This window comes from Capricornis sumatraensis, chromosome 6 (genome assembly GCF_032405125.1).
Source record: "Capricornis sumatraensis isolate serow.1 chromosome 6, serow.2, whole genome shotgun sequence".
Taxonomy (NCBI): domain Eukaryota; kingdom Metazoa; phylum Chordata; class Mammalia; order Artiodactyla; family Bovidae; genus Capricornis; species Capricornis sumatraensis.
The window spans coordinates 79,617,040-79,629,287 of NC_091074.1; the positions used below are offsets into that span (position 1 = coordinate 79,617,040).

A 12,248-nucleotide genomic window follows, 5' to 3' on the forward strand; every position below is an offset into this window, starting at 1 on the left:
GTGGCTGCCGTGTTGAATGGCAGGGGCCTCCCTCTGTTCATTTTCAAAACTGCTCACTCTGTTCCCTCTACTCTCCCAGCTCAGGTCTGAGCAGCAAAATGAGAGCCAGCAGCAACAGACAGAGGGCTCTGGTTAGGGTGGGAATCAAGCAAAGGAACAAAAAGAAGGAGGCTGGGGAGCACAGGGAGATGAACAGCAAGGCTTCTGTTGGTCCAGCTTGGGCCGGCTCTGGGGCTGTGCTCTGCTCTCACCCAGGAATTTATAACTGGGAACAGAGCCACAGACTGAGGGTGGGAAGGGACAGCGGAGGTCCCAGCTGATGTGGCCCAGATGGCCTGACATCACACAGCTGGTGAGAGGCATGGCTGGGTCGAGAGACCACATCTCATGACTCCTGGGCCTAGAACTTGTGTCTCCACACTCACCATCTTCCTAGAGATCTTCAACATGTACAGCATACTGGTATTTAAAATAACCCACATGCCACAAGTAGAGAGATTGCATGCTGCAACTAGAGCAGCCTGGGCACCACAACACAGACCCAGTACAGCTAAAAATAAAGTAGAACAGACTAGAATAAAATATATTTCTACATGAACTCAGCATCCAACACCTGCAGCACCCCAAGCTCCCTGCAGAGCATGAATTTGCTGAGAACACACCTGAAACCATTGACTGAAGGTCAATGGAGGGGTGCTGGGTTCTCAAAATGAAGTTTGTTTCTGAACGCTAGAGGTGTCAGGGGCAAGAAAGAGAGCAGGCTTGGAGAGGGTGAGGTGGGCCAGGGCCTCTGGGAGGGGAGAACGCTGTCTGCAAATGTAAAGGAGCCCTCCAGCTAGAGGGAGCCCTGCCCCCAGGACCATGTGGCCGCTCGGCTGCGTCTAAGTGGCCCTGTGACATCTGGGGCCCGTGGGTTGGCGGGCTGGGGTAGGGAGGGATGGCTCACCTGTGGCAGTCATGCCAGATCCAGGCGTGGCGCCCGTTCTTGGGTCGGAAGTCGGACTGGCCGTTGTTGTGGATCTGGGAGGAGAAGCGCAGGAGCCGCCGGTAGCCCGAGGTGGGGTTGGTCTGGGCGGCCGAGGCCGAGAGGCAGTTCTCCTCCATGGCGCACTGCAGCATGAACATGGGCCGGTCCTCCAGGTACGTGGTCTGCTGCACGATCTCTGCGTTGAGCACCAGGTCAGGGGCAGCTGGGAGCAGGGCAGACACAGGCTTCAGACAGGCCAGAGACTCCACGCCCCTTCCTGCCTAGGTTTCCTCTGATTCCCGAGCAGTGACTGGCCTGCATCCCTGCCGAGCATCTGGAACTGGCTCTCGTGGTCTCTCCTATCCGGGTCAGGGATTACTACCCTCAACTCTTTCCCCCTTCTCTGAGAGCCCTGCTAGACACCTCTGCGGATCTGTGTGCGCATGCACGCTTAGTGGTTCAGTTGTGTGCAACTCTTTCTCATGTTTGCAAAATGTTGAACTACCCAGTAGTTCAATCTGGGTAATGGGTCCATGAGGCTTCATTATATTAATATTATTCTATCGCCTTTAGAATAATCTCCTGGAGTAACAGGCAAATTTGGCCTTGGAGTACAGAATGAAGCAGAGCAAAGGCTAATAGAGTTTGCCAAGAGAATGCATTGGTCATAGCAAACACCCTCTTCCAACAACATAAGAGAAGACTCTACACATGGACATCACCAGATGGACAACACCGAAATCAGATTGATTATATTTTTTGCAGCCAAAGATGGAGAAGCTCTATACAGTCAGCAAAAACAAGACCAGGAGGTGACTGTGGCTCAGATCATGAACTGCTTATTGCCAAATTCAGACTTAAATTGAAGAAAGTAGGGAAAACCACTAGACCATTCAGGTATGACCTAAATCAAATCCCTAACGATTACACAGTGGAAGTGAGAAATAGATTTAAGGGACTAGACCTGATAGGCAGAGTGCCTGATGAACTATGGACAGAGGTTCATGACATTGTACTGGAGACAGGGAGCAAGACCATCCCCAAGAGAAAGAAATGAAAAAAAGCAAACTGGCTGTCTGAGGAGGCCTTACAAATAGCTGTGAAAAGAAGAGAAGCCAAAAGCAAAGGAGAAAAGGAAAGATATACCCATTTCAATGCAGAGTTCCAAAGAATAGCAAGGAGAAATAAGAACGCCTTCTTCAGTGATCAGTGCAAAGAAATAGAATGGGAAAGACTAGAGATCTCTTTAAGAAAATTAGAGATACCAAGGGAACATTTCATGCAAAGATGGGCTCGATAAAGGACAGAAATGGTATGGACCTAACAGAAGCAGAAGGTATTAAGAAAAGGTGGCAAGAATACACAGAAGAACTATACAAAAGAGATCTTCATGACCCAGATAATCACGATGGTGTGATCACTCACCTAAAGCCAGACATCCTAGAATGTGAAGTCAAGTGGGCTTTAGAAAGCATCACTATGAACAAAGCTAGTGGAGGTGATAGAATTCCAGTTGAGCTATTTCAAATCCTGGAAGATGATGCTGTGAAAGTGCTGCACTTAAGATGCCAGCAAATTTAGAAAACTCAGCAGTGGCCACAGGTCTTGAAAAGGTCAGTTTTCATTCCAATCCCAAAGAAAGGCAATGCCAAAGAATGCTCAAACTACCACACAATTGCACTCATCTCACACGTGAGCAAAGTAATACTCAAAATTCTCCAACAATACATGAACCATGAACTTCCAGATGTTCAAGCTGGTTTTAGAAAAGGCAGAGGAACCAGAGGTCAAATTGCCAACATCAGCTGGATCATCAAAAAAGCAAGAGAGTTCCAGAAAAACATCAACTTATGCTTTATTGACTATGCCAAAGCCTTTGACTTTGTGGATCACAATAAACTGTGGAAAATTCTGAAAGAGGTGGGAATACCAGACCACCTGACCTGCCTCTTGAGAAATCTGTGTGCAGGTCAGGAAGCAACAGTTAGAACTGGACATGGAACAACAGACTGGTTCCAAATAGGAAAAGAAGTATGTCAAGGCTGTATATTGTCACCCTACTTATTTAACTTATATGCAGAGTACATCATGAGAAATGCTGGGCTGGAAAAAGCACAAGTTGGAATCAAGATTGCCGGGAGAAATATCAATAACCTCAGATATGCAGATGACACCACCCTTATGGCAGAAAGGGAACAAGAACTAAAGAGCCTCTTGATGAAAATGAAACAGAAGAGTGAAAAAGTTGACTTAAAGCTCAACATTCAGAAAACTAAGATCATGGCATCCAGTCCCATTACTTCATGGCAAATAGATGGAGAAACAGTGGAAACAGTGGCTAACTTTATTTTTTGGGACTCCAAAATCACTGCAGATGGTGACTGCAGCCATGAAATAAAAGGGCACTTACTTCTTGGAAGAAAAGTTATGACCAACCTAGACAGCATATTAAAAAGCAGAGACATTACTTTGCCAACAAAGGTCCATCTAGTCAAGGCCGAGTGCCGAAGAATTGATGCTTTTGAACTGTGGTGTTGGAGAAGACTCCTGAGAGACCCTTGGACTGCAAGGAGATCCAACTAGTCATCCTAAAGGAAATCAGTCCTGGGTGTTCATTGGAAGGACTGATGTTAAGCTGAAACTCCAATACTTTGGCCACCTGATGCGAAGAGCTGACTCATTTGAAAATACCTTGATGTTGGGACAGATTGAAGGCAAGAGAAGAAGGGGACAAGAGAGGATGAGATGGTTGGATGGCATCACCAACTCAATGGACTTGAATTTTAGTAAACTCCGGGAGTCGGTAATGGACAGGGAGGCCTGGCATGCTGCACTCCATGGGGTAGCAAAGAGTTGGACATGACTGAGCGACTGCACTGATCTGAACTGAATCTCCTTCAGAGTGGCTTGAGAGTTTCCATAATAAAAAGCAGACAATAACAATGAATAGGAGCTTCCCTCGTAGCTCAGATGGCAAAGAATCTGCCTGCAATGCAGACCTGGGTTCAATCCCTGGGTTGTGAAGATCCCCTGGAGAAGGGAATGGCAACCCACTGCATTATTCTTGCCTGCGGAATGCCACACAACAGTGACTAACACTTCTAACTTCTAACAATGAAATCATGCTACCATAGAGAGAACACTCTTAATACTTTGGTCTGATTCTTCTGGGAATTACAAATGTGTTTCCCACCATGTGTAATATTGTATGAAGATCTGTACTACATAAAATACTACTTATATTGTATTAGTCTGTTAATGCTGTCTCTCTTAAAACATATCTTGACGTATTCACTTGTTAATAAATATCCATTACAATATTTAATTTATAACCCTAACCTACACTTTATTTATTTTTAAACTACTTAATTAATATTACTTGTTAACTTTTGATTGCACTGTATCTTTGTTGCTGTGTGGGGCTTTCTCTAGTTGCGGAGAGCGGGGTCTGTTCCCTGGTTGCGGTTCTCAGGCTGCTCACTAAAGTGGCTTCTCCATTTGCAGAGAATGGGCTCTAGGCGAGAGGGCTTAGTGGTCTGGTGGCATGTGGGATCTTTCTGGAGCAGGGACTGAACCCATGTCCCCTGCATTGGCAGGCAGATTCTTAACCACTGGACCACAGTTAAAGATAAAGTGGCAATAAACATCCTGTAGTAAATCTCTGTGTGTAACTTTAATCATTTCTTCAGAATATATTTCTATAAACTGCTGAGGGGCAGGTTTCACGCTTCCAAGATTCTGATATATATCCGGTTCTACCAGTTTCCCCTTGCACTGTTGCTCCAAGTGAGAGTTTTCACCCAGTTACCTCTTTTAAAACAAACTTGACTTATTCAGTTAGTACAATGTACATAGCAGGTGTTAAAAAAAATAATCACCAGTGGTTACAATCTATGTTTACTAAACAGTTATAATAGAAGGATTAACTTCTTCACCAAAGGATTAATTGTGTCTCTCTTTAAAAGTGAGATTCTACTGAACATTTCTAGTATACCTCAATTCACAGGAATGTAGTATATGAATCATTTATGACAAGGCCCAGAGACTTCCCTGGTGGTCCAGTGGCTAACACCTTGCCTTCCGATGCAGGGGTTGTGGGTTCGATCCTTGGTTGAGGAACAAAGACCCAAAGACCCCACATGCCTTGCAGTCAAAAACAAAAACAAAACGTAAAACAAAAGCAATATTGTAACGAAATTAATAAAGGCTTAAAAAAAATGATCCACATTAAAAAAAAAAATCTCAAAACAAGCAAACAAACCTTCAAACCTAAGACCCATCCATCTTTTATTTTCTGATGCTTGCAAATTTCTGAGGTGAGTGTCCTCTATGAGCTTTGCTTCCCTCATGTTCACCACTGCCTGGAGCAATTCTGCCCTGTCTGGGTCCCCTCCCTGGCTGTGCGTGGAGCCCAGTAGGTTTTCAGGATGCACAACTGCTGGTGCTGAGTGTTGAGTGCACAGTTTAATGAGGGTTTTGTGGCCTCTTTTCATGATCTGTACACTAGTCAGTAAGCATCCCCAACTCTGTGCGACCCTATGCCCTGTAACCCACCAGGTTTCTCTGTCCATGGGATTTTCCAGGCAAGAATACTGGAGTGCGTTGCCATGCCCTTCTCCAGAGGATCTTCCCAATGCAAGGATCAAACCCGGGTCTCCTGCATTGCAGGCAGATTCTTTACTGTCTGAGCCACTAGGCAAGCAAAAAGTTACTAGAAGAATATGTTTTCTCTTTATGAATAAAATATGAAGCCAGGTAAGCGTTCCTGGCCCCAGAGGCTCTTGCTTCCCCTGCAGACTCTGACTGATGCCTTCAGCCCAGGCAGAGGGGTTCTTTGAGCAATAGCCCCATGAAGGTCATTTTTGGTCTGCCGTGAGCATGTGGAGGGCCCTGTTGATCTCATAATTCTTGGTCCTCATAATAAAAAATTCCCCTTTGATCTCAGTATCTAGGATAGTGAGCTTCTTTTGACTCATGGGTTTGTTTCTACCTCATGCATGGTGGTGGTGGTGGTTTAGTTGCTAAGTCATGTCTGACTCTTGCAATCCTATGGACTGTAGCCTGTCAGGCTCCTCTGTCCACGGGAATCTCCAAGCAAGAATACTGGAGAGGGTTGCCATTTCCTTCTCCAGGGGATCTTCCCGATCCAGGAATTGAACCCAGGTCTCCTGCACTGCAGGCAGATGATTTACCAACTGAGTTATGAGGGAAGCCCAGGCATACTGTGAATTATATTAAAGACCACATTTCTCTCTTTCCTTTGGCTGGTAGGAAGCTCGCTGTATAATGACAACAGTAAATGTATATGACTCTATGACAGTAAATGTATCTGCTGTGCTAGCCTAAGTTGCTTCAGTTGTGTTCAATTCTCTGTGACCCCATGGACTGCAGCCCACCAGGCTCCTCTGTCCATGGGATTCTTCTGGCAAGAATATTGGAGTGAAATGCCATGCCCTTGTCCATGGGATCTTCCCAGCCCAGGGATCACACACGTCTTTTACATGTCCTGCATTGAAAGGCAGGTTTTTTGTTTTTTTTTTTTTAATCACTAGCACCACCAGGGAAGCCCAATAAATGTATAGGTCTCTATAGTATATAATTTTTTATTAATCTCTATCAGTTCCAGTTTGAGCCACTCTCATTCTGCCAATATGTACTTTTAAAATATATATATATATATATAATTTTAAAATATTGATTTATTTGGCTGTACCAGGTCTTAGTTGCAGCATGCAAATCTTCAGTTGCAGCATGTAGGACCTAGTTTCCTGACCAGGGATCAAATGCAGGATACTAGCATTGGGAGCACGGAGTCTTAGGCACTGGACCATCAGAGAAGTCTGCGTACTTTTTTCTAAACCTGGTTTTATCTTATGCTACCTTGAATTTTATTTAGGTTTATATTCTCTTAGTTTCTTTTTTGATAAATGGTATATTAAAAATATAAATAAATTATTAAGCTGAGAGAAGACCCCCGATGAGGGTGAGACCACGTCTCTCTGCCTGGGGGTCTGGTAAGAGTGGTACTCTCACTCTTTCCTCTCAGAAAGGATGCAACAATAATAATGTCTCCCCAGAGAAGCTCACGCTGGGGTTGAGAGTCCTGCCTTACAAGGGTTACGAAATGCTGAATGGGTCTAAAAGGGGGAGAAGTGACTGAGTTCGAGTCTAACCTCCCTAGTTCTGCATGATGGTAAATGACAGCGCACCGCTGTTTTTTAAGCGCTTGCGTGTGTCGTTGTCACATTGAATTTCCAGTCTCCAGGAAAAACAACAAAGACTGTGGATCATAGCCGTGAACTGACTTTGCCAAGATCAGCTAATAAATGGCAGGCAATGCCTGGTCTGGAGTCCTTTGGCCAGACTCAGGGCCTCTCCCACCTCCCAGATCCACAAGGAAATCTTTGATAAGGCGAGGAGGGTGAGATCCAGAGGATAACACACCCACAAGGCTGTCAGCTGGTCCTTTCAGCTTGGAAGGGAACCTGCTGAGATGGCCATTCTGAATTCTGGCCAGGGTGGGGATGGAGGTGGGCCTGGGGGCTCCCCTCTATACTGTCAGGCTCTCTAGCATTCCCAGGGAGTCACTAGGAGGTTAAATCACCCTGTGTGTGTGACAACAAAAAATGATCTATGTCCTTTTTTTGTGTGTGACCATTCCACACAGCATGTGGATCTTAGTTTCCTGACCAGGGATTGAACCTATATCCTCTGTATTGGAAGCACAGCGTCTTAACCATTGGATCCCCAGGGAAGTCCCAGGAAATGATCTGTGGGGCAGGGCAGAAGGAAGGAAGCTGACCCACCAAGCAGTATGTGTTTCACTGCTAACCCAGAAGCCAGCTCCCAGGAGACCAAGTTCTTAGTCACTTAATTCTCCTAAGACCACTTAAATAATCTGCAGTGACCCTGCCTTTGAACCCAAGGCTTCCAGACTCCCAACTCCTCCTTCCAGCCTTCTCCACTGTTATCAGGCAAAATTCCAGGGTTGCCTATGGGGATAGTTCCTCTTGCCCCTGACTCTTCTCACTTAGCAAGAATCCATCCCTGCTTTCCATTTTGCTCAGCTCATAGCAGAGACCCCGGGCAGGGGAATAACCAGTGAGACTCTGTGCCCCTCCCGGAGCCTGGCAGGACAGTCAGTTGTCTACGACCCCCAGGAGCTCTCACTTTCTGAGCAGGCGACTCCAGCCCCGTACCGCACCCCTCCCTCGGGGCAGGCCACGTCCTCCCCGTCGTGTCGGCAGTGCGCCAGGGACAGCTCCGTTCCTGAGCACTTCACACCACTCATGACCACCTTGTTGGCGTTGATATCTCCATGCCAGTACCAGGTCTCCTGCATGAACCAACAACAACAAACAGCCAGCACGTTACCTTGAATTGTCACTTTCCCACATTCTATCAAATTTCAGCCTCACCAAAACACCCAAGGCTTTATGATCCCATTTTTCAGATGGAGACAACCAAGACACAGTCACTTACCCAAGTCATGCAGTTTGTTGGTGGCAGCGCAAATGAGGCCCGCCCCCCACACTTGGATTCTGCCCCTCTCCCCTTTTGGAAAGCACAGCTAAGAGTGTGCTCAAAGCTGTGTATCAGAAACAGCAGCCATACTGCCTACTCCCTCCTCCTGAGCCCTGGGCAGACATTACCAATCTATCACAGCACTCTCCTCTAAGCCTACTGTGCTCTCAGAATCCTTCTCAACACCGTGCTCCAGGGAGACACCACCAACTGATCAGGGTTGGCAGGAGAGAAGAAATCTAGTCACATTTGTCAACAGGTCCATCTTCATACATCTCATTGGTTCTGATTTTCTAGAGAACCTACACACCCCTCATCCCCTAGAGAGAAAACTGGGGCCTCGGGAAGGGATAAGGCCTGCAATCAGAGTACTGAAGTCAAGGGTAGGCCCATCTCACAGCTTCTGCTGTGAGAATCAGGTGTCTTAGGAAAGAGCTGACTAGGAACAAAAATAGCTGGACCGCTACTCTGTCGCAATCAGCACTGTTCTACACTCCATGGAGAATCAGCAAGTGCCTTGGCTGGTCATAAGCAGGATCAGCAGAAACATGATGTGGCTGTGTGAAGCCAGGCTTCCAGAGGGCCCCAGGTACCAGAGGCCTGCCCCTTCCTTCTGGATGGTTTGGGGAGTTGCCACAGGGCTGCCTGGATGAGTTCTCCCATGTTGCTACTAACAAACACCTTCCTCAAGCAGCCACCCAGGGCACAGGGGCTGAAGTCAGGGTTAGCAAAGTGAGATGGGGGTGCTCTGGACATTTTCCTGTTCTGGGAGAAGCTTAAGAAAGGTGTTTATAGAGCCTGGATACTGAGGACCCGGACTATTTGTTCCATGTTCACAGAGAGGCTGGGAAAGGTGGCAGGTCATTATGTAGCCAGCTGGGAGGGTGTCCAATTGCGAAGTGACCTCCAGCCTTCTGGCTCCCACTCCTCTTGCCCCTGGCCTCTTTCTGACAATGTTACATCCCAGGATGGGGTCCAGAGGCCACTGATTTTTTAATCCAAAGCACTACCTGTCTTTCTTCTGTTCCTTTCTGATGGCGGGGTGGGGAGCTTAGCTACCTTTGGCTGAGTCCCTTCTGAGCTGGAGGCAGGAGGAGTGTGCAGCGGCTGTGAAAGGGTTCTGAAGCAGGGCTTGGGGAACTGCCAGCCAACCAAGGAGAGGATGCATGGATGTGGACACAGCGAGGAAGCATGTTGTGGGAAAAGGGCCAGCAAGGGAGCGAGCTATGACAGGGGTCTCCACCCTCCTGGTACTGGTCCGAGACCTGTTAGGAACTAGGCCACTCAGCAGGAGGTGAGTGATGAGTGAGTAAGCAAAGCTTCATCTGCCTCTCCCCATTGCTGTCCATCACTCACATTACTGCCTGAAGCATCCACCCTGCCCCTACCCCATCTGTGGAAAAGCTGTCTTCCACAAAACCAGTCTCTGATGCCAGAAAGGCTGGGGACCGCAGAACTAAGGCGTCAAGGGTGTTGGGTTGGGTGGTCTCCACATGCCCCCCGATAGGGCTGAGTGGCTTCCCCCTGCAAAGGCAGGTCGGGACATCCCAGAATGAGCCCCTGGCATGGTCAAGCCCAGTGCACAGAGCTGAGACCCGAAACCAGAGTCCAGTGACCCATGCAAGGACTCGGGGCTGCAGGGGGCAGAGCAGTGGAGGACAGGATGAGGTTTTTCTCCAAGTCCATGGCTCTCTACCTCCTGGGAGTCACAGAAGGTGGGGGCTGATGAGAGATGGGCAGGATTGGACTGGACGCAGGGTGGGGGTCGGGGCTTCTCACCTGGAAGGCATTGCTGGCAAACCCCAGGCCTAGCTGCCGGCAGACGACCATGGCCTCCACAATGCCCCAGTTCTCGCCGCACACCATGCCCCACACGAGGGACCCGTTCCTCTCCACCAGCACCTCCACTCGGCCCTCGTAGGGGTTTCGGCCCCCGTTCAGGCGCAGCTGTGGAGGGAAGGGAAGGCATGATCACTGGGAGGGGAAGACAGGTTGATGCCCCACTATGGTACTTCCTTCCAGTCTCAATTTCCCCAAGGCAGGGGGTCCTGCCTGCAACACAGAACCCTGGCATCACTGAGAACCTGCTGTATGTGAGGCATCGTGCCCAGCATGGTCTTCTCCATTAGGTGTCCCTCCCCTGCCCTACTGCAGCCATCCGAGGACCCTAGATGCCAATACAGCCAGGCAGATCCACTGACCCCACTATAGACCCGCTGACCTCACAGTAGAATCTGCCTCCGCTGCCCATGAGCCCACCATGTGGGTGGGTCTCAGATCAGATACTTGGAAAGATGCAATAAGGAGCCTTAAAATGATAGAATCCCCCGACTCTTTCTGGGACCATTTTCTCCTCCTCACACCCTCTCCTGTACCCCGGTTCCAGCTCCTGATTGCATCTTTTCCCACAACAACCCCTGCTGCCCTTTCCAGAAGAACTCTTACCCGACAGTCCCACCTGGCACCTCGGAGACCCCAAATCTAACTAGTCCTCTTTTTCTCTCTACACCTAAACCTGTGCTCTACCTCCCCTCATTCTCCATTTCAGTGGAAGGCACTACCACCTGCCCCAGGGGCAGCAAACCGTGTAGGGTGAATGCAGGGACCACAATATGTAAATAGTGGGGCACAGCTGTGTGCCCAAGAAACCATATTTACAAATATAGGCAGAGGGTTGGATTTGGACTGCAAGAGATAGTTTGCTGATCCTGAGTCCATTCTGTTAGACAAGCCAGAAATCTAGGAGCGAGCATCAGCATCACTCTCTTTCTTATCTTACATCAGGAGCTCCCAAACAAGCCCCTCCACCCCTGGCTGTTAGGAACCGGACTGCACAGCAGGAGATGAGCAGCGGGAGAGCAAGCGAAGCTTCACATCTATATCCGCTCCCCATCGCTCTCCCATCACCCCCAGATGGACCGTCTGGTCGCAGGAAAACAAGTTTAGGGCTCCCACTGATTCTGCATTATGGTGAAGTGTATAATTCATTATATATCACAAGCTAATAATAATGAAATAAAGTGCACAATAGAGGTAATCCACTTGAATCATCCAGAAACCATCCCTCCCCCACCAACCCATCCTGGTGGGTGGAAAAACTTCCATAAAACTGGTCCCTGGTGTCAAAAAGGTTGGGGACTGATGCCCTACATCCCATCAGAATCTTCCTCCATGGATTTTATCTCCCAAGTCCCTCCCACTCACGCTCCTCCCTCCAGCTCCATCCTTACCCCTCTTCCCAGGCACCTTCACCTCTCGCCTGAAACAGCCCTCCTCACCTCCCTCCCATTGCCTTTCCTCTTGCCTTCACTGACCTATTCTCCATGCAGAAGCCAGAGTCACTTCTGAAAAACACCCGATCGTGTTCCTCCCCTAGAACACACCCATGGTTTCCCTTTGCTCCACTACTTCCCTCCTCACCCTCATCGCATGTCTCTCTCCTCCCTGTTCCCCTACCTCCAGGCACACGGCCTTCTTTCAGTTTCCATGGCGACCTAACTCTCCTGACCAAGTTACACAGTACGTCTCATTTCACACTGAAGTCTGTTACATACAGAGGCCCCTTTGCTTTTGGCTGGTCCCACTCATCTTTCCAATTCTATACCCAGTGGCACTTCTCTCCAATGGAGGTCAGTGCCCACTTACTCAGTCTCTCTCTACATCCATTCTTGGCAATTATAATTAAGCTAATTTATAATTTTACAATTTACTGGCTGTCTCTCTGATGATATATAAGAGCCACAGAGCAGAGCTGTAT

General features: G+C 48.2%; 1 protein-coding gene across 1 annotated transcript in view; it reads right to left on the reverse strand.

Moving 5' to 3' along the window:
• Positions 1-12,248, reverse strand: part of LOXL2 (lysyl oxidase like 2) — a 117,245-nt gene that overhangs the window by 14,682 nt on the left and 90,315 nt on the right. Inside the window, exons 8-10 of the mRNA XM_068973883.1 lie at positions 10,271-10,438; positions 8,138-8,303; positions 947-1,190 (exon numbers count right to left, since the gene is read on the reverse strand). Coding sequence (XP_068829984.1) covers positions 947-1,190; positions 8,138-8,303; positions 10,271-10,438 — 578 coding nt within the window. The remainder of the gene's footprint in view (positions 1-946; positions 1,191-8,137; positions 8,304-10,270; positions 10,439-12,248) is intronic.